We start from the raw sequence: 24,119 nt of genomic DNA on the forward strand, positions 1-24,119 counted from the left end.
GATGCGATGCTTGTTTATCATATGGAAACACAATATCCTTCAACATACCAAGTGGAAGCAGATATCCTGTCTCACATAAGAAGATCTGCGCTGGGTTGTATGCATATACGTGTATAACTCCCAGAGGGTAATTGTGCATGACTAGCTAATGGAGTCCAGGCTTGAGGCCACAAAGCATGCATTGAATAAACACTCAGAGTGAAGTAGGTTTTATATTTTATTCCAAAACCTTCAAAATAAGTTTCAAGTTCAAGAAAGTAGAATAAGCTTAGACACAATGCAAAGCATCATATACAGACGGATAAAATACATTTTATATATTGCAGACAAGCCATGGTGGGTCTTACATATGTACAGTATGTATGTAAACTTGTATGTACAATCTTTTTTACATATACAAAAAGCCTTGTTTCTATTTTTCTTTGTATATATTTATATATATTTATATATAGAGATTTTTCATATACTCCCCACTAGCATTTGTACTACAATAATGAAAAAGAAAAACATGTACATATATGTCAATCCATTTTTCTTTTATATTACAAATGTATTTCCATAAAAATATATCTCTGTACAAAAACAGTTTTTTATTCGTGAACATATTCTCTTTTCTTAGAGACACTTTCCTTCTTCAGCTGCTCTCCGTAGTTACACGCAGTCTGCTCAAGTCCATGTTTGTCCGTTTCTTTACAGGTAACCCTTTTGGTGTACCGCAAGACATCGACGCGGGGTCACCGCCTCTTACTGTTTTGTTGTGGCGTTCAAGAGCCTTGCTGATCTCACCTAGGCGCCATGGGTTGTTGTTAGTTTTAATCTCATTTAGAGACTACTTGAGAGATTTGCTGGGCTGGCATGAAATAGTGTTAGGGGAAAGAAGAACTAAACATGGAGCAAAAATACAGGAATGTAAAGTCTCCAGTAATAAAAAGCAGCTTTCTGTAAGTATGTTTGCTATATTATTCTCCAGTGAAATTGGTCATTCTGTTTTATTTCCAAGGATGAAACATTGTGAAAAACACATTTTCTTGCAAGGAGAGAAGAGGCTGTGGGATTTACAGATATTGAAAACAGTATAGACAGATTCATTCTGAAGGAAAATTAAATATACATTCAGTAGTTTTCTACTAGTGAGTCCCAGAACTGACCGCCAACCACAAGTCGACTGCTCTATCCATTTATAGAATACAAATCAGCTAAGTTCCCAAACTTTTCAAAACTAATCTCCTTACCCTCTCCCCAACGCTCACATCCACTAGACACACGGAAATGGAATGGGAGGTAAACAGCAGGTAAATGTGGCTTCCCGTAGCCGTCTGCGGTGACAATGGAAGATTAGAAATGATGGCTGATGCAGGATATGTGTCACTCTGCATGACAGATGAATGCTTGGTTTTCAAATATACTTTTTCAAACTGGTTCACTGCGGCCTGTGCTGAAGAGCTTGAGCACTAGCTGCAGAAAGAAGTGGGAAGCTTTCAGTCTCTTCCCTCACTGGGAGAAAACTCAGTGAACTCGAGGCGAACTGAAAGACCATCACTGGGTTTTTTTCATTATAGAGGAGATGGTAAGCAGGAGAGAACTCAGAGCTGTCTCTGGCTGATAACGAAATATGAACCATGGATGATCAGAGTTTCTGTCTTAAAATATGCAAAGAGAAGACCAGGAAGTAGCTGGCCGGTATCAAGAGAGAGTTTCTTCAAACTCTTATAGCACAGCTCCATCCGGAACTCACTGATCTTCATTTTCATAAAACCTCACCGCACTTTCTTTGAGAACTTCCAGGCCTTCCTCAGATGGGTTGGACAGAAAGTATTTCTAAAAATGTAGCTCCCATTAAGTGAAAACTCCCAATTCTGCAGAACACGCGTTTGAAAATGCCTTGTTGCCCATTAACAACTTTTCTAAAGAGCGAACCTTAATGAAACAACATTGAGAAGTGATTGCAATAATTTATCTTCATTTTGTAAATCTGCCTAAGTCTAATTTGGCAGGATTTGAATAACTCTTTGGTTGAAAAGGTAACTCTCAAATACATGCAAAACAAAAACACTCTGCCAAACATTAAAGCAGGCATGTCAAATCTAAGACATTAATCCTTCCACACTGAAATACAGTACTAATGAGCTCATTGCTCTTTTAGGAAAAGCAAAAGGATTGTTCAGTTTCTGTAAAATGATCAGTTTTCTTGCCTAAAATCAAAAACACAGTTGCAAAGAGCTCCCGTTTTCTCAGTAGGTATGTCTCTATGCGTGGGAGCTACATATATTGCTATAGAACGAGGACTTCATAATGAGGGAGTTCTAATTTCAATATCTGACATAAAACTAAAAGCACATCATGGGGTTGTACCAAGGCACTGTAATGGATGTAAAGTGCTCTGGCCCTTTCAAACCATTTCTGAATTTCTCATGACTCAGCCCTTTCTGGTTCAAAACAATCATAGTCCTACTAGCTTACGCTTCTGTATTACGTCTGTCCAAATATGAAGTCCAAATTTAGCCAATTAGACAAGTTCCATCCAGGGAGCGGCGGGCATCATGTCCTACTGCACCAGCTAATCAGATTTGTGTATTTAAAACTCAACGGAGCTTAATAAAGTATTGGCTGAAGTGCGCTCAATGTTGCCCTGGGAGGAATGAATGGAGCAGAAAGACCACTTCAGAATGGCCTTAACAGAATTCAACAGAAATGTAATGAAGCGATCGACTCTGCTGAAATATTTGGAGCAATTTCAGAATAAAAACAAATGAAATGCACAATGCAACAGCCGCGTTAAACTATGAGAACTGAGTTACAGTGTCTTCAACATAATGTGAGCACAACTGCTCCTCTTCCCCTGAAATCTCCAGGGTAATTCAATCGTTTCCTTTTCCGTCAATACACGACCAGAGCAGGCAAGGGGCAATATTCTATCTGTACTGTCTCGATAAGCGAGAGCTTTAAAAGTAATACAATTGTAAAAGCAATTACCGACCTACGGTGAAACTAATTGAAGGAACAATACAGTGATTGGTTTCAAAAGCCTGGATTTCGGAGGGAAATGATGTACTGTGGGTGACTTTAAAGACTCTATTGGCACGGAGGTTTATTTTGACTGTGAAAGCCACTTTGCATTTACATATATTGTAATGTATACGGCAAACAAATCCATGCAAATATTTGTTTCCCCTTATTTCTAACTTTAAAAAGAGGCAAATCAAAGAAATGTTGATGTTTATGACAGATTGTTCTCAAACAGTACATAATCGGCTGTCCTGTTAGCGCTAATGGTAAGGTGAAATTTAGGATTTGAGATGGGTTTGACAACAAAGCGAGGCTAATGAAAGCAAATTGCATGTCATGGGTCAATTTACTACGGGGAAATTTGAGCACCATTCACCCCTGCTCAGTATCCACAGGAATGGGGATAGGAAATGGCAAACACCTGGGAGCAGAGGGTTTGAAATCCAGAGGTCTTCTTTCCTTCAACTCCAATACATATTTTTAACACATGATAAGGGGTCCCAAAAGCATGTATGTTTCTCAGATGTTCTTTAGAAGTCAGTTCCCTCCTGTTTCGCACTTTCAAAACAATATGTAGGATATATCACTCCCCAGTTGTCACAGATTTGGGGAGTGTTAGCATAAGAGGCATAATATCAACCAATTTAATGCATGGGGCGTAATCAGTATGCCAGCAACTCCCCTGCTCTCACAGCTCCGAGGAAGCCTTCTGCAACATTTCCACGATGAGCCGAGACAGAACAGGGGAACTGCACTGTTTTTCAGAAAGATGGAGCTGTCAGAAGTTAACTTGGAGGAAAAGACCTGAATGTTATCCAGAGGGAACACATCACTGACTCATCCATTCTTCAGACTCAAGCGCCTTCACTTGTACATTTTGAGGGAGTTCAAACGTGGCCGCACTTTCATCTTTGTTTTCCTAAGGCCAACTTTAGGGAGCTGCAACCCGATCTCTAGAAAATACCACCTTCAAGCTGCGGGAACATGTGATCCGGGATTAAAAAGGAAGTCAAAAGAGGAGGAGTTGACAACAGACGTTGAGGATTTCCAGAAATAAAAGCTCCATGTGTTGCTCTGTAACTTCTTTGGTGCTACAGATCATTGCGGTTATCCCAAAAAGTGTATATATCCAATTAATTAATATCCAATGCTTATGTAAAGCAAATTTGCGAGTGCTGCCTCACTTCTGATTTAGGTGCATTAGTGAGGAGGATTTGTCTTGATCCATGTCTTCGTTCCAGACACATACATGTAAAGGGACTGCAGAGGAATCACTACAAATGAAGGGAAAGTGGGTGAAGTTTGGAGGATGACACTGCCTTCAGCTTCTTAGTTGATCTATACATTGTCAGCTTCTGCTCTCGTTATCCTTATGTTTTATTTGTCGAAAACTTTTCAGTACAATGATCTGTCGTGTTTACAGGAATCTTTGGGGCCAGAACAGACATATATTTTGGGAAGATTGCAGATGCAGCCACCAGGAATGTGTGCAGAAACGCGCGCGCACACACACACACACACACACACACACACATGAACACACTCTCGCTCACTCACATATACACAGCAACTCTCTACAACCTCACTAAGTGCTTTTTTCAGCAGCCTTTGCTACCTTTTAACCCCTGCTCTGGACACAGCTGCCTCTGCAAGCAGAACTTTATCACTGCTTCAAAACAAAAAGAGCAGAGTCTAGCTCAAAAAGTAGCATGTGTGTGTCCAACTTGGCCTTCAAAACGTACTGAATTTTTAATTCAATCTCAGCAATAGACTTGAGGACGAGACCTTTCACCAGCCTCAGACTGGGGTGAATCAGGGTTCCCAATTACTCATCACAGTAAGCAAGCAGCATAAAAAGAGAGGAAAGAAAAGCAAATGGAAAACAGAACAGAAACAGTCCAGACTGTCTCTCTTTGTCTCACGCGGACCGACATGGAGCGACCCGCCTTACAGTTCACTTGCACAGAGATCTCTGTTAGCTACAGGTCAATTTTCTAGACTTCAAGTTGACCATAAAATTCCCTTTGGGTTCAGGCGGAGGGCGGTGAGAAAAGTCATCACAGCTTTGCTTCCAGCATTTCTCCTGCCGGCTGCAGCTTCACGCGGAAGCTTCTTCCTCGAAAAATGGAAAATGATCAAGAAACCATGTAAAGTTACAAAAAGCATTTTGTCGTTGGCAATTGTTACAGTTGTTGTCTTCACATGGTTTCTTTTTTTTCTCGTCTGCTGTGGGTAAGAGCCTTTGCCACTGGAGATGTTTCTTGAATGTATTTCAGCGGATACAAATATTCTTTGTCTTTCCCTCTGCTCGAGGAACTATGGATGTCCTCCTCTGGCAGGCAGGCGAAGATGTGGTGCACTTATCCTCCCCTAACTGACTCATGGATGAATGTAGGGGGTGAAAGGGTGTGAGGGGGAAAGGGCAAGGGTAGAAGAATGGCATGGGAACGAGGAATAGAAAAAACATGTACATGGTAAAGCAAACAAAAAAGATAAGCAATAACCAAAACAAGGGAGATGAACATGAGGGAGATCACAGAGAGAAGAGAAGACAAAGGCATTAATGTCATTTCTTATCAGTGTTTGAACTTGAATAAAACAATACATATGCTAGCTTTTTTACTAAAGTATAAATAAACCAAAGAGATTTCATTTATATGAGAGATGCAGATCAAAGGAGATGCAGCAGTAAAAGTAAATCACATTTTGTATCATGTTCTTGAGGAACTGGAGTCTGAGAACCTGTGTTCCACTTTGAAGCCTTGGATTTGTAAATTTGCCACAAGGTGATATCTTCATCTACTTTCAGAGAAATGTAGACCTAAGGACGCCTGAAGTCCTTACTTTGTCATTAAGCCACGCTCCTTACCTCTGGAGGAAGCGGTTGCTATACAGCTGTGCACACTGTGCTGACGGTGAACTCTGTCTCGTTGGCCAGGATGTCAGTGGGCTGGATGTTGCGGTCGTACATCGGGTTCTCGAACGTAGCTCGTCCATTAGTGTTCTCATGGCCCACGTAACCATTGAAGGGGACTTTGGGTCTTCTTCTGCACGAAACAGATCCATATAATAAACACTCAGTACACAGAGGCAAATAAACACCTGACTTAAGAAGCTTCCGTGTAAATACCAAAGAGAGTGACGTGAAATATGCCAGTGGTGTGAAGCTGACCTGTGTTTGTAGAGGTACAGAGCGAAGCCTGCAATGATCATGGCTATAAAAGGCACTAGGATGGCTGCCGCCACTGAGCTGCTGTTGGACGCAAAGTTGTATCCTGGGTTGTCTCCGCTGGGATCTAAACTCTCTGCAAGGAAACAGATAAGACATGCAGCGCTTCAATTAGCATCACTGCAGTACAATACAATATCAGCAGCAGACATTTGAATTAAATCCCATAAATAACACAATTAAACGAAAAATCATGAAAAGTATCCTCATCATCTTCTGCCAAGAACTTCAGATAAGCTTTTTAAGGATAAATACTGTAAATACACAGTCGAATTCTGCCAGGAAGGTTCCACTTATATCTAATAGACTGAGCGGAAATAAGACAATGCTTTATTTCATTTACCCCCCCCCCCCCCCCCCCGGGAACGTCAAATTCCATCATCCTAACAATGACTCTTAATTACTGACATCAAATGCCGACAGCTATTTAGTCTTTTCAAATTCATTCTCTAATTTATGCAGGTGTGTGTGTGTGTGTGTGTGTGTGTGTGTGTGTGTGTGTGTGTGTGTGTGTGTGTGTGTGTGTGTGTGTGCTTCAGCAACAGTGGAGGAGTGACAGCCCACCTGTTTGCCACAGAATGCCAAAAAAGCTCAGATGAAGGACGAGTGACAAACAAGAAGGAATTCAATTAGGGGGTTCTGTGGAGTTTGCCAATCAACCCCCCGCCGTAGAGCACGAGCACACAAACAGACACACTCACGCAAGTGAAACACACTCGCTTTTACACCACCACCAGTTAAAAAAAGAAAGAAAATCTTGACAAATTGAGAAGAATTATTTCCAGTATGTCTAACCCAGACGCCATGCACGTTTTGTCCATACACACTTAAACACAAACACACACACACACACACACTTTCATCAATCACAAACACGCTTGATCTTTGTGTAACACCAATTCCATCCCTATATGAGCTGTTTTTGCACCTTCTTAACTTCAGTCTGCTTTACATATAATATGGAGTTTCTGCTGCATTCCTGTGAAACCTGTCCCCCTCACCAGTATTAACCAAAAGGAAAGAAAAAGCACAAGCAGCATCATGAGCACGCTCTGCATAACTAAAATAAACCTAAAGAAGTAACTTTCTGTACGTCACACAAACATGACATTTGATGTGTACCATCCCAATGTGAACACACAGAGACTTAGTGAATGGTAAACTGTCACGTCTAAATGAAAAACTACATTTTCTAATTACAGCAGAGACCACTGAAGGCTGATGAAGTATGACATACATGGAGAACAAAAAGGAAACAGCAATTAATATGTTGTCTGCGTGGAAACAAACGGTGGCTCTGGATCGTAACAGCGGTCGGCAGCAGAATACTAACGTTGTGAAGTGGCAAACATCAAATACATAGAAACTAAAGGAAAGCCTTCATCCGTTTTCAACACTTATTAAAACCGTCTTTAAAGAAGTTCACCAAATCAAACACACGTCAATATGTTAAGAACTTTACATGTGTTAGTGGCATACAGAAACATGTTTCTCTGCAGCACCATTCAGATCCATGGAGTCAAGGACTAAGCAGTGGCTGTATACAAACTGTAGCGAGGAGGATCATATGTGTTGGGTTAATATGTCACAAACATGAAGCGGATATTAGTTTGGCAGCAGTCTTTTGAAAACATTTTCTATATCTACAGTAAGACAGCATGGCTGAGGTCTCTGAAGGGGGACTAAAGGATGACACACAGCAAAGAAAGGATCATGTTTACGATATACAATCTGCAAGATGTGGCATTGGTTGATATGGCAAAAACTCCCACGTCAATGATGCACTAGCTACAAACTACAGGACACAACTTTCCTGTAGCTGTGTCGAGTGTGGGTGTAGTGTGTTAGGAAGTCATTCTCTGACTATTCATCGTGTGTTTGAACTGTCTCTGCATCGCGATGAGTGCTGAGTTTAAAGCCACATTGGCCATGAGTCTTTTCATGTGTCTGTAAAGGAACATATTGATGTTATAAAAGCACTTGCAGCAAGGCTTACAGACGCCATGCCCGGTGTAGGTGAAAGATTACACGGATACAAATCTATCAAGGAAAAAAAACGGACGCAAAGTCGTCCCCAAAGAGACCGCTGGGTCACAGATGTTTCTATATCCAAGTGGACGGCTCACTCACCCAGTCGCTGGAGACCAAATTGGCCAAAGCCTTTTCCTTTGACAAATCCCTGGTACACAAAGGAGTTGGATGAAGAGATGTAGGACACCTAGGGAGAGAGGAATGGAAGACAGACACTTTATGTGTCACATCCAGGCTTTACAAAGGAGAGTCATCAAAGTGTCAGCAGCTGGTGCACGCAGAAATGAAATATCATGTCAAAGGAGCTGAGAGGCGCTCTTACGGCTGACATTTAATATGACGTTTTTCTGCTCAAGAGCGCAAACACAAATACGCTCAGCCGCGCTGCGACTCCCACCAGCATGTTACACAGAAGCAGTATTCCTCTAGAACGTAAACACTCGATGCTGCGAGGCCTGTGAAAAACACGCATAGAAACCCACACAAGGGGACACGCACATTTACTGTGACCTGCTTTTTTAATTATATCAGAAGTGGCTGCGGTGGGGGGATAAAGGGGGAGAGAGGAGTGGAGGGGGTCTGTCGAGTCCTGATTACCAGGCAATGATTTAACTGACATTTTAATTAAAGAGAAAACTCTTGGTGGGCCCTCCATCTCCCCCGAGTGACAAGGTTAGTGTGTATGTGTGCTTGTGCATATTTCACAATAAAAGGTGTGTGTGTGTGTTTGTGTGATGTGACATCTCTGCCGTTACAAAGAGAGGTGCTGTATTGAACCCGACCCGGGACTTGCACTTACATGTCCGTCGAGGGCCCAGTTGTCGATTTTAAACTTGTTGACAAAGATTTCCACAGGGCCTCTGATCTGGTGGACCTGCAGCAGCAGCTGAGCCTCCTCCTTCTTATACGTTCCTACAGGAAGAAAGGGTTAGCAGTCAGAACCACAAATACAACAACTCAAAAGGATTATGTGATAAAGCTACAAACGTACAGGGATTTAAACTAAATCTGATACATCCTCTGATCACAGCATCACCTTTCCTTATCGTGTTGTGTTTCCACTGTCTAGCAGCCGCTTTTTGTTATCTACGACAGAAGATCTCAGTCTTAAGGACAACTGCTGCAGCAATATAAGCATCTAAATGCCATCACAGCACGGAAACATCTGAATGTAAATAAGGGCTCCACTCAATGACCTATGGAGAGTGAGTAAATAAACAATAATCACTTTTAAAAAGGACTTATTCCCCTTGTCTATTAGCTTAACTAGTGCTACTTAGTGTCACAGTGTGGCTCATGATGTGGTCTATGTTTCTGGACCAGAATGAGACCATTCTAGTGATAATAGTATCTGGGGAATTTCTAAATGTGATGATTCATTCTGTATCATGCAATGTCATTTGTTTATTGTGCAAAAACAACAATAACTGTTAGATCTGAATCACCAACATCACTTCACTGAAGAGTGTGGATTTTTGTAGCTGTAAAAAGCGTCACTGTTTACTACACATGGACAGCGCCCAGGTACAAAGGAGTGAAGTGTCCGAGCCGTTCCGGATGCAAATTTGTGTCATAACGACCACAGCTGCACGGTGATTATGCTCCAAGGAAATACAACAACAGTTCTGCTGTTCAGTTACTGCTGCACTGATTTAATCCATGTTGAGCCCGCACTGTTTTCCTGCTCCTTGTCATTATTTGAATTTATCTGACAATGTCCGTTTGGATAAAAACCAGTGGGTCTCTGGTATGAGGTTGAAGTCGTGTGTGTGTGTTGAACGTCTTGACAGTGATTTCTGCTTTTGGAGTACGAACCAGCCAGTTTGAGTTCCACTCCGCTGTGGTCGATGAGCGTCCCGTTAACCCGGTTGCTGAAGGGCTCGAAGGCAGTGATGCTGAGCATAGCTGGCTGCTTCTTCCCCAGGTACTCATAGGAGCCCCTCCAGAGAGAGTTCTTAGCGAAGACACCAACAGGGACTAAACGAGACAAGACAGAGACGGCAAAGAAAATGATATTTCAGTGAACAAAATAGCCTGGTGCCAGGTGACTTTGGATTGTTTACCTTCAGGCTTAACAGAGTCAGTGAACAAAGGTAACAGAGTTAGCAGAGGTGACAGTGAATCCTGTGAAACTTGTTTTGATGATCATTCCCCATCTACTTAACAGAAGTGAAACCTAAAACATCTTCAGTGCCACAGAGTGTCAAAGAAAAAACTAAATATAGACACAATTTGAAACAAATAGGAATACAGCTGGTGAAGAAGTCTTACCTGGTAGTTTTGAGGGTGGCTCCTGCACTGTCCCCACTGGGCTCCTACCACTTGGGCGATCATCAGCTGAGGAGCACAACACAATGAACAGGTTTATCCTGTAAACAGGTACAGAGTAGGCCTAGGTCAGTAAAGTCTTTTTTTAACAGCCCTATTATAATTAAGTTAGGAGGATGTCACTATCAGCACATTCTGTCCGGCTCCATGACTAATAACGCCTGCGGTGGACAGAGTGAGGGCTGCCTGCGACAGGACTTGACTCGAGCGTCAGAGAGCAGCCCGGGTGGTCCCTGTGGGGCTTCGTCTGAGGCAGAGACACAGTTTCACAGCTTCAAGGGGAAGCACTTTAATAATGCCTTACTGCTCAAACGGGGCCACAGGACTGCACCGCAGTAGTAAACAGACACCCACGCAGACAAACACAGCGAGGAGGGTTTTAATGCAACTGCAAACAAAGACAGGTATACTGATGGTGGTTTATGAGCATAAACATCACTTTGGATGAATGCAAACCGACACAAACACACTCCCTCCGTTGTGTACTTTATCACCTGCCACTCTTGTGAGATTCCCTCCATCACTGCACCCACAGGCGCTGTTAAAATCCTGTATGTGGTAAGGCCGGTTCTCTTTCTTTCCTTCAGTCTTAATGGCACGGCCTTAAAAATACCCAGCACCCCCTATATCTCAGCCACGGCTCGGCATATTGTCCACCACACGGATGCCTCCCCTGAGTACGTCTTTCTCTTTAAGCTATTAGCATTTGTCTAACCTCGATAATTGTGGGTCGATGACTCTATTTTTTTCCTATATGTATTTAGGCCAATGGTCGGGGGTGTCTTAATGGCAGTCTATTTGTCTTCGAGATCTTGTTAACGCTGCCTGGTCATTTATAGGAGGTACTTCTGCTAACCTAATCAATGGGATGCATTGGCCTAATCAGGTTCTTCACCCTTGTTAATGTTTCAAAGCACGTGTGTGTGTGTGTGTCTCTGAGTCAGTGTGTATGTGTGTGTAATTCCATGCTCTGCCATTTTGTGATAGATGGGCCATCCTACCCTGGCATGTGTCTGAGAAATAGCAAGTGTTAACACAGCTATTTATCAACATTAGCTCAATCCCCAATTTCCCACCCTGAGTCACTGCTGAGTTCTGAGCAGTACAGACCCCAGTGGGTTCAATGGAGACTGCACTGCAAAATGTGGGCTGACATGTTGTAAGTGTTTATTACATCTGTGTGGGAAAGACTGTGGTCTTATAAGGGCCTGTGAATGTATCCATGAGTGTGTTTGTGTAGAAATGTAACAAAAAGGGTGCATTACACCCCCATGTTTCCTCAGGGATGTATTGTATATATGTTTATACCTGTGCAGAGAGGCTGTTTCCCTGTCCAGCTCCCATCGGACCTGCAGGTCCTATGCTCTGATCCTCCGGCCAAGTAGAAGCCGGGCTGACATGTATAGATCAGCGTGTAGCCAAGGGACGGCAGCTCAATGGCTTTCACATCAGACTGGGCCGTCATCTCCGGCTGGCTGCAGTGGTGGGCTGCAGAAAAAGAAAGGAGAGAAGGGTTAAAGGGAGGAATAGATAGAGGAACAGGTTAAGTTAGGACGAGTAGATGAAAGGTAGAATGAGAAGAGGAGCAACAGATAACAGAAGACATTATATATTTTTTAAATATAGGCAGACTGCGTACTTACCAATGCACTCAGGTTGATAACCACTCCAAGTGAGGATGGGCAGACAAGTGCGAGAGATGGAGCCCTGCAGTAAGTAGCCCTTTCTGCAGTTGAAGAATACAGTGCTGCCGATCTGGAAGAGGACACAAGTGAGCAGGTGAGAATGTGAGACCAGACCAGGAGCAGACATGTTGTATAACACATAACAGCAAGAGGATTCTTCAAAAAGAAGACGCAGTGTAATTGATTGGTGAAAACAACTTTTAGGGGGGGGTTGCTAATCCAAAAATGTGATAAGAAAATGTTATTAACATTTTAAATATATATATTAACACGTGCTAGGATTTGCTTCTGCTTTTTGTCTTGTTTGTTTTTGGTTGTCGACTTTTCAAGAAGTTGTAATGGCCATTTATTCACTATCCTTTTTGACATGTCACTCATAACCTATTGACTTTTGGTTAAGATATAGCAGATTTACTTTAATGAATGCAGGTTGCTGCCATCTGTACAACATACCAGAACCTGTAAATAGTTCTGATCTGCCACTGACTGTCACAGTTTTACTATGTCAAGAATAAGGATAGTTTTCTCCTAGCAGTGACACTAAGGTAGTCTTTTATTCAACATTAAGGTCCACAATGTGGCGAATAAATAATAAATAAAAAGCTCAAAATGGTTTTTCTTTTCAAAACACTATTATTCAATTCACTAAGATCATGTTGTTCACACCTGGTAGCCTTGAGAGTTGTTCTGATTTCCAAAGAGAGGAGTGCCAGGGTCTCCACAGGTAGTGTGAGTGGGATCTGAAACACAAAAAAACAGCCATTCTCATTAACTCCACTCAAAGGAAAAGTATGCCACCTTTTAATAAATCTACGACAAATACGTAGATGTATAACGGTGATTGCTTTGTACAGCGCGGGAAGACCTTTTTTTCACAGATGATTCAATGAATGAATGTGTGTAGCAGTGAAGGACAGCCATGCAGCTCGCACACACACTTTCACTCTTAGTATTTAAGACATACACTCACAGACCATTCCTGGAAAAGTTTTTATTGAACTGAACCCTTTATCCGTGCTCAGGCCATCCAAACACACCATGATAGCTGTTATCAGACCATTTATTGCAGCCTACAGTGGGTAAAGACACCTGCAATGGGCCGGGGAGAAAATTCACATCAATTCGTCTCCTATGAGTTCCAACTCATTCAAGAGGTCTATTTGAGCCATTGTCAAATCTCAAGGTGGAACAAAAAACCACAAGAGACCATACGAGTACATTTACAGCAACTAAACGTGCCGTAACATTCAGATTCCCTTACATTTATTACATAACCACTACATCTCAGTTGACCCATCCATGCCAGGCACGATGGTGAAAGGCTAAACGCACTGACTGATAAATGATGCACGGTTATTGGAGTTTAATGGGGGCTTTTTTTTTTTGCCATAATGAAGTGATGTTGAACTAACTCTTCTAAGGTCAAATGTTTGGCATATGTGCATATTTCTCATCCCTTTCAATACCACAGTGATCCAAAGGGGCTGGAACAATACTTATTACTTCATGGGCAATTTGCTTCTGACAACAGAGTGTGATTTCCTTGAGTGCTTCTTACTACAGCATCCAAATTCATACCTTGTAAGTCACCGGTAGTGCTATTCCTTTTTTAGGAAGGTTTATTGCTCGGGGGATGTTTACTGCAGCAGCAAAACAATATTTTCTGATGACATGGGCAAAATAAAAGTTTGATACTGCCTGTTACATAAAGATGTTTTGCAAGTTCTGCTTACATGCAGGTCACACAAGTTAGCACAGTTGTCCTCATGCTTGGGTCACAAGAGCAGCCTCAATATGTTTAATAAAGGGAAATGAACTGGAGACAAATTGATTTCATATTTCAAATGAGCACTTGTATGTTCTAAATTTGGTCAAATGTGCTGGTGCCAGAACTACAGTTTCTCACATGTTTTCATCCAAAAGTATTCTAAAAGAGGAGGAGTAAATCTTCTTGGCTGGGTTAATTAATTACACAGATCAGAATGGGAAAGAACAGAATCAATACAGCTTGTCAGCTGGTTTAAATGGCTTTTGCATGAATTAGTCCTTGATTGCGAAAGGTAATCAGGACTACAAGGGAGAACATGAGGAGGCAGAACACAAGCCAGCCAATAGGATGCTTCTCTCACACTGATACTCATTTTGCAGTGTTATATAAAAAGTGAAGGCACATAATGCTTCATGTTCTGTGCCTTGGTTAAAGAACAAGGCCCCAGGCCATGCACACTGTTGCCAACAACCAGTGTAGCCCTGCCTGTTAGTCACTGCTTTGATTTCTACATCAAAGTGCTGTGTTCCATCATTAGCAACATGTCAGACTCTACCTTAAAGGAGCACTATCATGCTCATTTGCGGTTCACGTTTGAATTTTGTGCCTCTTCTGGGACATGTTTCCATGCTTTAATGTTCAGAAAGCTCTTTATTTTCCTCATCCTGCCTGTGCCGCAGCACCTCTTTTCACCCTCTGTCTGAAACCAGAGCCCAGTCTGCTCTGATTGGTTAGCTGGCTGACTCTGTTGGGTAACCACCTATCACATACAATGTGTTGGAGCACTGGCCAATAGAAGCGCAAGTGTTACATGGTGAAGTCATGACGTCATGCAAGTCAACAAAGGATTCTAATCGAGGGGTTTCAGGCAGGGGGAACTTTGGGATTTGAATCTTGTACATGTACAACAACCAAAAAAACCCTTAAAAGTATAATAGGACCTCTTAAGATCAAAAAAGAGGCTTACCTATGCAAGAGGGTTGTGTGCCACTCCAGGTGCCGTCATACTGACAATATCTCCTGGTGGAGCCCACAAGGACGAGGGGAGGGTAGCAGGAGAAGGAGACGGAGGAGAGGTAGGTGAATCCTCGGTCCTCCCTCCTCCCCTGGGCTGGCATCCCCGGGTCGCCACAGAACACAGCTGCGCAGATAAAGAAGAACGGAAGATGGGAAAGGAGAGGTGACCCAGTAACCACGTTGCATTTAAATCCAACATATTCCAAGCGGGTGAAATGTCCCACATGGGACATACATAATGGACATGCTTGGGTAAAGGAAAAGTCAGACATCAATTATCCGTATGATATAATTGGGTGTTCCAGCGTGTTGCCACTTACGGAAGCACTGGGGTTTCTCTCCACTCCAGTTGCCGTTGCCCTGGCATGTTAACACGGTGGGCAGGGACAGCTGGTAACCTTGGTTGCAGGAGTAGCTGATGCTGGAGCCCCAGACGAAGTCGGTTCCGACAACCTGCCCGTTAGGGATGATCGGAGCTGGACCACATACGATCGCTGCAAGGAGACACAGAGACATTATGGATTCTGTATACTGGTTTAAATTATGTGATGCTTTCCAGACCAAGTGTGTAAACGTGTAGTGCCTAGATAAACAACACAATCTATCACATTCATTTGAGAGATTTCGGAACTACATCACTTTTGTTCGTCATTGTCCTTTACATAATTCCACACAGCTTTACCTTTACAGAGAGGTTTGGTGCCGTTCCAGGTGCGGTCCTTGGTGCACTTAAGAGTCGAGGCCCGGTCAGCGTCCATGTTGAAGCCAGGAGAACACTGGTAGCTGACTGTGTGGTTGTAGATAAAATCATTACCCAGCCTCACCCCGTTGGCTGGCACCCCAGGATCACCACAGTGTATTACTGCAGGAGCAACACAGGGTAATAAAGTAAGAACAAATGAAAGCAGACAGACAGTGTGGGACATAAGGACAGAGAACAAGTGGAGGTTTGTTTAGGTCAAGAAAGAGAAAAGTTAGTTGCTCTATAACTCTGAGCTAAATGATCTGATGATTTAGTGTACATTTGATTGTGATATGTAAAGAAGAAGATTATTATCATACAGTTAGATTGACAAAGCAGCAAGTAAACAAAGTATTTAAAGAGGCGCTCAGAGTTAATGAACTGTTTTATAACACAGGCACTTTAACTCACACACAAAACTTAACAATCTAAAAGACAACACATGTCTTTACAGGTAATTAGCACTTTATGTAATTACAGACCCTTTTGGAGAATATATTCATCCTTTGTATATGCTTACAAATATTACTGACGATGCATCTTTGCTTCAAATGATATCACTGACAGAGTGACTTCAATCTTTTACATGAAGGATCTGTGCACTTTGATTTTTCTCCAGTTTAGAGCTTTCAGGGTACACAGAGACTAACTCTCTGATGGGTATCCCTCTACTGTGGCTCCCATAAGCATCAAAACGAGCCACAATTCTCCTTGATTATACTTTAATATCCTGCAGGGAAAACAGTGTGATTGAGAAGCAACAGAGAAAATTCCACTGTGTGACTCAGCAGCGTCATAGCCGGGCTGGGCTGTACAGTATATGACTAAGAAAGACAATCCAGGGCAAAGAAGGACAACTTGTGGTATGTTGCAGTGGGACGGAAAGGAATTGTTAAATGCATGTGGCCACGATTCATAGAATAATCCCCAGTAGGGTGAGCAAACCGGGCCTTTCTGAGGTGTATCATCTCTCCTTCAATGAGCAAGCACTTAGATTTCCCATCGGGCCGGTAGGACTGTGTCGCCTGGAGCCATAATATCTTTCTAGGACCGTGTGTCCTGTAGCAATACCTACAGGGCTGAGATACAGAGATGAATCCCCCTTTTGCATAACAATGTTCTTAGACTTCCTAGAGAAAGTGCCACTCACTGCTTTGTTATAATAGGTTTCTAGTATTTTTTACCCTAATGCACAACTTTTTGCACATTTATGGCTTTTTAAATGTTCAATATATAAAGGTGTTTTAATGCCTATGGGATTAACACACATATTTTCTCACATTTCGCAGGAGTATGATAGTTCAGCTCCTTTAATTATTCTGTAATGAGCTTTGTAGCCGACATACAGACTCTCTGACCATTCAGAACAAACATTTCCTCATTGAAACAACAGTGGCACTATGTGAACCCATTGGAAATGAAAGCAATACAATTCAGAAAATGTATACAAATATATATTTGTCATAATTATGAGCATCACTTAAATTGCAAACAATATTTAACTCTGTCAAAATAGATTTTTAATATTAAAATGACATTTTTGGGGGCATTTATGACCTCATCAAGCGATTCTTTGAAAGGGATGCACAAGCAAGTAAGTCTGTACCAAATAGCACTATTCCCCCCATGTCAGGTAGTGAGGTAAATCCTCTTTTAGGATACAATTTAAATCAGACCAGAAGAAATCCCTGAGCCCAGAGTGGTCCTATTCACACATCCTTTCCTCACTGAAGGTGTGCTACCAAAGTGCGCCAACATGTAGCCTTTCACTCCTGGATGGATTACAGTGCATTGAAATCCATAAATGTGCTGCTTAGGGTTTATCTTCCCCATTCAGAGGACACTGCTTCTCTTGGTGACCTCTATTTGCCGGGGTCTCTCCGCTCTGTACAGCACCTGTGTGCCTTTTGTGAGACATGTTGATAAAGTCTGTCAGTCAGGCCTGTGTCAATCGAGTGGAACCGGCCTCAAATCAATTTCTTCTGACTGAGCCAGAGATACACATGAGTTACACAAAAAAAAAATCTACGGTTAAGGGATTAGAATTTCTTTCATATTTTCCAGCATTCCCTGCATCATACGACCTACTACCTGTACTCACATCCTATGAAAGGTCTGGATATGTTTCCCACTGATTTCACAATCATTCATCAAATTGAGAACTAGTGTTACAGTACAAATGAGCAGGAAACCCGAAAAGCCTCAACTGGAGCATGAACTTCTACTTCCATGAGGACAAAAGATACGTTTTCCAACTATACAAACTGTAGATACACTTTGGTCGTTCTCTGGAGGAGCGTTTAATTACCGGAGCACTCGGGCGTGTTGCCGGTCCAGGTCCCGTTAACAGTGCAGTGTCGGGTGAGCAGGCCGGTGGAGTAGTAGCCTTCCCTGCAGGAGTAGGCAATGGATTTGGAAAAGGTTAGGCCATCGTGGATCAGGATCTGAGCGTTCCTTGGAGTTCCCGGGTTTCCACAGGAGATCACTGAAGACAAGATGGAAAAAAAGAGGGCAGCAGAGGATTAGGTATTATTCATTTACGGACCAATCCAGGTCGCAGTAGTTGTGTGTGTGTGATTTTCTCAGAAGAGAAAGGGGTGTGTTGGATAAGATCAGATGCAACCTCATCTCAACATTTTTGGAATAGTAAAGACCAACAGATGAACAACTATACACTTGTGAATCTTTTCTCATTTTAATCAATTTCTCCATTCACTAATCTCTCTTTTTAACCTATCCACCTACCGACTTCAAACTTTTGATTCATATTTTAGAAGAGGTATGCTCATAAGCCAAGGAATTTAGTAGCAATTTACCAGCGAAAGTATTCTTTATAGGTCACCTCTCAGTGATTACCAGAAGGCAATTAACCTCCAACTGGAATCTTTCATAGGGATTTACAAAGGTTTAGTTCTCCAAAAAAGATCCTCTACTCGTTGACGTGGTTCTTTGTATTGAGATCCACAAAATGTATTCTTTAAATCTAACCAAATGCAGCTTGGTTTCTAAATACATTATTTTTTTAATCCTTCATGAGTGTGTTGGTTTTCCCTTCCCTTCTATTCTTCATGGACACACTCTACCGCCACCTCGTCTTCCCCTTCGTCTTCCCCTTCGTCTTCCCCGGTGCCCTATTCCATAAGTAGCTCTGCTTTGATGGGCACATCCTTTGCTCACAAAGTCCCCTGGTGTCTGTCCAGCCGCCAGCGAGGGTTCTGTTCATTACAGTTTCCAGCTTGCCCCGGGCCCTCAGAGCCCCGTGGGCTTCACCCTCCCGTAATGACCAGATGTGGCCTGGCCCTTGAAGTCGGTGCCAACCGAGAACAGGTGGGGAACCTCGGCTAGCAGGCAACCCACACACCAGAGAGGGAGTAAGACAGCGTGATGCATGGGAGAGAGAGGTGTTGTGTGTGAGGATTGTAAGCAAGGGCAGGAAAAAATAAATACAATATAACTGGAGATAAACCTGCTCTCTTGAAGGTGGAACACAGCAAGATTGTGGGTGTTTTTTTTATTTTATTGTCGCTATGAGATGTGTAAAAAAGTTGGAAATTGCTGCTGCATGAAAGATGTTTGACAGTAAAAAAAAGATGTGCACTTTATAGTTTTTTCACCGTTCGTAATGTCTGTCCTTCCCCTGCAATAATAATGGATCGTGTCAGCCCTTTAGACCACTATCGATCGGACGCACACTCCCTACACATTTAGCACTGCAGGAGTCAGCAGCAGACTGGAGGCGATGTTGCAAAAATAAATAAGTAATAATAATATAAACCTTTTGTTGTTTGATCAAAACCTCCACTGTTATTTCGCACATCCTCTTTTGCTCAATCACTGTTTTACATTTTTGTAAATTCAAACAAACATGCAGATTTGTGTCTCATTTAAGGCATAATCTAATTACACAATCAGGCGCTACAGTATTAGCCACATCATACAGCTTGAAATATGTGATCCACTGATAGGATTTGTTGAGTAAGACACTAACATGTAGAGATGATGAAATATCAATACTGATCAGCAAAATAACCACATACACACATATTACTCCCTGAATACAAATCCATGCAAAGAAAGGTTTTTAGAAGACATTCTGAGGAGGATTTAGTGTAAGTAAACTTTGGAGGAATGAAAGGACACACAAAGAAAGAAGAGCGAAAAACGAGAGACTGAAATGTATACCGGTTACTGACTGGAAATGAGAGGCAGATGTTCTAATCATGCCTATGGTTCATTAGAAGCTCAGTGAACATTAGTTAAAGTCAAGTTACTGCAAACTCATAACTCAACCACCAGGCATCTTGATGCGTTACTAAACGGTCAGACATTGTGTTCATTCATTACTGCTTCGAAGAAGTCTTCCATCGTTTAGTTCTACAACAGTTATCCAGGTTTAGGCTCCAGTGATTGCAACTAAATCAGTAGCTCATTCATGACTTTGCCCAGCCACAGCATCTCCTCCAGCTCCTCTTAAGGAATCCCAAGGCATTCCCAGGCCATATGGGATATGTAATCCCTTCAAAGTCTTCTGGGTCTGCTCAGGGGTCTCCAGTTGGATGTGAGCAGAATGCTCTCACAGTACATTGGAGAGGGAGTTCAGATCAACTGAATGCAAAGAAGCAGCTGTTTGACTCAAAGCTTTTCCTTGATAGCAAGGATGCTTAACCTTTTGCCTTAAAGGTTGTACTCCAACACTTAATGTGAATGTCGTTCACTGACAACCATGTGTGCGTACAAATCCTACTTCGGTTTTGTAAGGACGTAGAGCCAGGAACACAGATGTCAGTACTTAATATTCCCACAGCTACCAAGAACAGGAAGCACCTGCAGATTATAGGCAGCCTCATTATCAATGTGAGGAGGAAGAGGTGAGGAGACGAGGTTGAAATCCATATTTATCATCCGGAAACCAGTCAGTTGCCCAGAGTCTCTTCCTAGCATAAGAGCATGCAACTTTTTGAACCCTGATTCTGAGACTTGGGCCCACCATCCCCTTGTACCAGTCCATGCTTGACAAAAAAGAAAAACACAGACTGTGAACACTCTTACCATGACACTCAGGTTGGGTGCCGAGCCAGGTCCCATTTTTGAGGCACGTCCTCTCTGGCGAGCCTTTCAGCAGATAGCCCGGCTCACAGCTAAAGCGGACAGCACTGCCCACCGTGAAGTCTTCTCCCAGACGGATCCCGTGCACGGGAATGCCCGGATCTCCGCACAGCCCGGCCGAATCGCCTGGAAAATAACAAAATAGAAATGTTATCATGTAGCAAAAACATTGCTCATATTTTTAAGACTTACTCACATCTAGATTATAAACAGTGTGTACTTTTTTACAGGATTGCAGAAAGTGTTTTTTTTAATGATATTTTAAAACCTTCAAACAGTGTAATACTGCCCCCCCCCCCCCCCCCCAAGTTAAAAATTATACCCCCATTGTTTTTCTCATATTAGGCGATTCACTGTAAGGAGAGAAAGTATCGGGGCCACTGTCTATATAGGGCTTCATAACCGAGCCGAGGGGGGTGTCCCTGTTCTTCAGTCTAATATGAGCAGATTAAAGCGGTTTTATAGAGGACAGCTCTTTGTCCTTGAAGCCTATGGATCGGAGAGGCAGCTCCATCTTTGGTCCACCTACTTCGCTCATTACCTGCTAACAGCTGCCACCCAAAGTCTTTATTTGCTGAACCTGGCATTATGAGGGCATCACTGTGACTGGGTGGGGATATTACACCTGAATTAATCAGGTATTATGAGTGAGCAGCGAGCAAGAGGAGGAGAAAATGTGCTTCAGCAGCACATAGTTTCAAATGAAATGTGCTTAGATTAAGTTTGAAGGCTTTCACAAAATAGGGTTATTTTTAGTTGTGTCTTTGCAAACAGCAGACGGTCAATCTGGGAGTAGTTTTCCGTACCGGAGCAGTGTGGCGGGGAGCCGCTCCATTGGCCGTCCAGCTGGCACATCGCGTTGTGTTGCCGACGACGCTTCGCTGGCCGATGCAGGTGTAGCGGATGACTGAGCCCACTGTCCGGCGGTCGCCTGAGATCTGGGCGTAGGGAGGCATGCTGGGGCGGTCACACAGCACCACTGTCCAATCAGAGCAGAGAGACGAGACAGTTAGCCACATGGTAAACGCATTGACTTTTTTGAAGGGAAGTTCTAGAGAGAAATACTGTTTGGATTTGTGTTTGTACATTTCATAGTATCAAACATAGGTGGAGTTGGTGTTATCTGGGTAGTTTACACAGTTTTAGCATTATCTTCTTACACAACTTGAGGCTGCTCCACAACCAACCCCAGAGGTACTCACACAGGCACTTCGGCAGAGAGCGGTCCCAAGTGCCGTCCCCCTGACAGGAGATGGAGCTGGTGCCCAGCAGGTAGTAGCCGGGGTTACATCGGTACGACACAGCGGTCTGGAAGCTGTAGCGGTGCGGCCCGCTCGCCAGTATCTGCCTGATGCTGTTGTCCACGTGACCCGGCTCTGTGCAGTTCACAACTGGGGAAACGGATGCAGTCGGGGGAAGAGCGGAAAGAAGCCGGATTATCAATGACATATTGTATCCAGCAGTGGCTCAGTCGGTCGGTAGGGGCTTGGACTGGGAATCGTAAGGTCGCCGGTTCAAGTCCCCAAACAGACTTGAAATATGGAAAGTGGACTGCTACTTGGCGAGGTCCCAGTTCACCTCCTAGGCCCTGCTGTGGTGCCCTTAAGCAAGGCCTCAGACACCTCCAATCCCCCCTCCAAATTGCTCCCCGGGCGCTGCACGTTAGCTGCCCACTGCTCCTAGCACTAGGATGGGTTAAATGCAGAGGACTAATTTCACTGTGTGTGCTCTGCTGTGTGCATGTATGTGACAATAAAGAGGGTTTCATCCTCGATTCTTTTATCTATCTATTCTATCTCCTATGTTAGTATTTAAACTTCAAACACATGATTTAACGATGATTATATGTTAAAAGTTATAGGCGAGATCGATGTTTCTTGGGTTTTTCTGACGCTATAACACTCTCTTACACACAGGAAACATTTTGAAAGCAGAGTTTTTGCTCTCTGTCCATTCCTTTCCTCATCTAGTACTACCAGGATCCATTTATCCAGCCCAATCCAAATGAAGTAGGAGGCACACTCCGGAAATAAACATTTGCTTCATTAGAGTCGGTCTCCTGCTGGCCGCCGTGGTGCAGAGATGGTGATGGATGGGGAGCACACAGGAGAAGAGGCACCATGTCAGTTTAGCACCAGATGGAGAGAGTTAGGGAAGGGGAGAATGAGGGATGGATGAGGAGCAAGGGACAGAGTTAGAGAGGAAGAGGCCCTTATGGTGCAGAATGTATTAAAATTCATGACAGAATGGCGGCTACGACTGCTACCAGTACCGATCCATCTTGAGAGTCTCGGATACAAGACACAAACCAAAACCTGAACAAAGTCTGTGTGGAACAGTTGCTGTCTAGACTATACTGTGGAACACAAGTGTGTACTGTGATGCCAAAACTAGTAATGGCTTCTAAAATAATATCCATGCAGCCGTTATGGCCCAGTTTGCAGTGCCAGTCTTGCCCCATGAGAGTGCCTTTGCCACCTCCGAAAAAAAAACCCATTGTATGCTAATGCCCCTAAAAGCTTGCTCATTTTTTAAGCTCTCAAGCTGGCCAGCAAAGCTAAATCACCCCCAAACACCTATTATAATATCTACCTTACTGTTGAACGCTGGCCCGTGGTGCCATCGTTTACAACTTACTGCATAATAACACCACAAAGTGTTTTTTAAGCAGTCAATCTGCTTCTGTACGAGACTTTCCAAGCTTCTGAATTGAGCTTTGAATAAATGTGCGCGGGCACCACAGGCTGAAAAGCGATCCAACAGTCATCTGAAACGACTGACCTCCTGGTACATTGCTGTGCGTGGCCCGGGGCAGGCAGAGAGGAAGTGAAAGGATGAAAGGAAAAGAAGAATGAAAGTGAGAGGGGGGGGGGAGCGCTGAGGTAATTCATCTCTGTTCCACTCAGAAGTGGAGACCCCGGTAACCCTATCCTCCTCTTGGCCTCCTGCCAGAAGCGGCCCTATAAGTGGTGTGTCAGAGTGTGTTTTTTTTCTTGCCTTTTATCGCTGACAAATAAACACACGAGTCATCCAAAGAAGGCGGCGTTGTAAGCTCTGCTGCTGTGAATCAAATTGGTGATGATTAGGGGGGGACAGAAGACGGTTCCCTGCATTACTGATGGAGCCTATAGGGCTGTAGTTAAAATCTGGACAGTGGGAATCATTTACTTTGTCTGAGTGAATCCTTCCCCTTCCTTACCTGCCTTC

General features: G+C 43.1%; 1 protein-coding gene across 1 annotated transcript in view; it reads right to left on the reverse strand.

Moving 5' to 3' along the window:
* Positions 1-256: 256 nt before the first annotated feature.
* The window catches only part of csmd2 (CUB and Sushi multiple domains 2), a 217,242-nt gene continuing 193,379 nt past the window's right edge, over positions 257-24,119 (reverse strand). The window contains 18 exon segments of the mRNA XM_063899890.1: positions 257-5,380; positions 5,876-6,053; positions 6,179-6,311; positions 8,366-8,453; positions 9,066-9,178; positions 10,082-10,243; positions 10,538-10,603; positions 11,903-12,082; positions 12,238-12,349; positions 12,946-13,019; positions 15,015-15,188; positions 15,385-15,558; positions 15,747-15,926; positions 18,115-18,291; positions 20,856-21,038; positions 21,719-21,769; positions 21,772-21,891; positions 22,115-22,303. Of these exon segments, the coding sequence (XP_063755960.1) occupies positions 5,894-6,053; positions 6,179-6,311; positions 8,366-8,453; positions 9,066-9,178; positions 10,082-10,243; positions 10,538-10,603; positions 11,903-12,082; positions 12,238-12,349; positions 12,946-13,019; positions 15,015-15,188; positions 15,385-15,558; positions 15,747-15,926; positions 18,115-18,291; positions 20,856-21,038; positions 21,719-21,769; positions 21,772-21,891; positions 22,115-22,303 (2,336 nt within the window). The 3' untranslated portion in view covers positions 257-5,380; positions 5,876-5,893.

This window comes from Eleginops maclovinus, chromosome 13, assembly GCF_036324505.1.
Source record: "Eleginops maclovinus isolate JMC-PN-2008 ecotype Puerto Natales chromosome 13, JC_Emac_rtc_rv5, whole genome shotgun sequence".
NCBI lineage: Eukaryota > Metazoa > Chordata > Actinopteri > Perciformes > Eleginopidae > Eleginops > Eleginops maclovinus.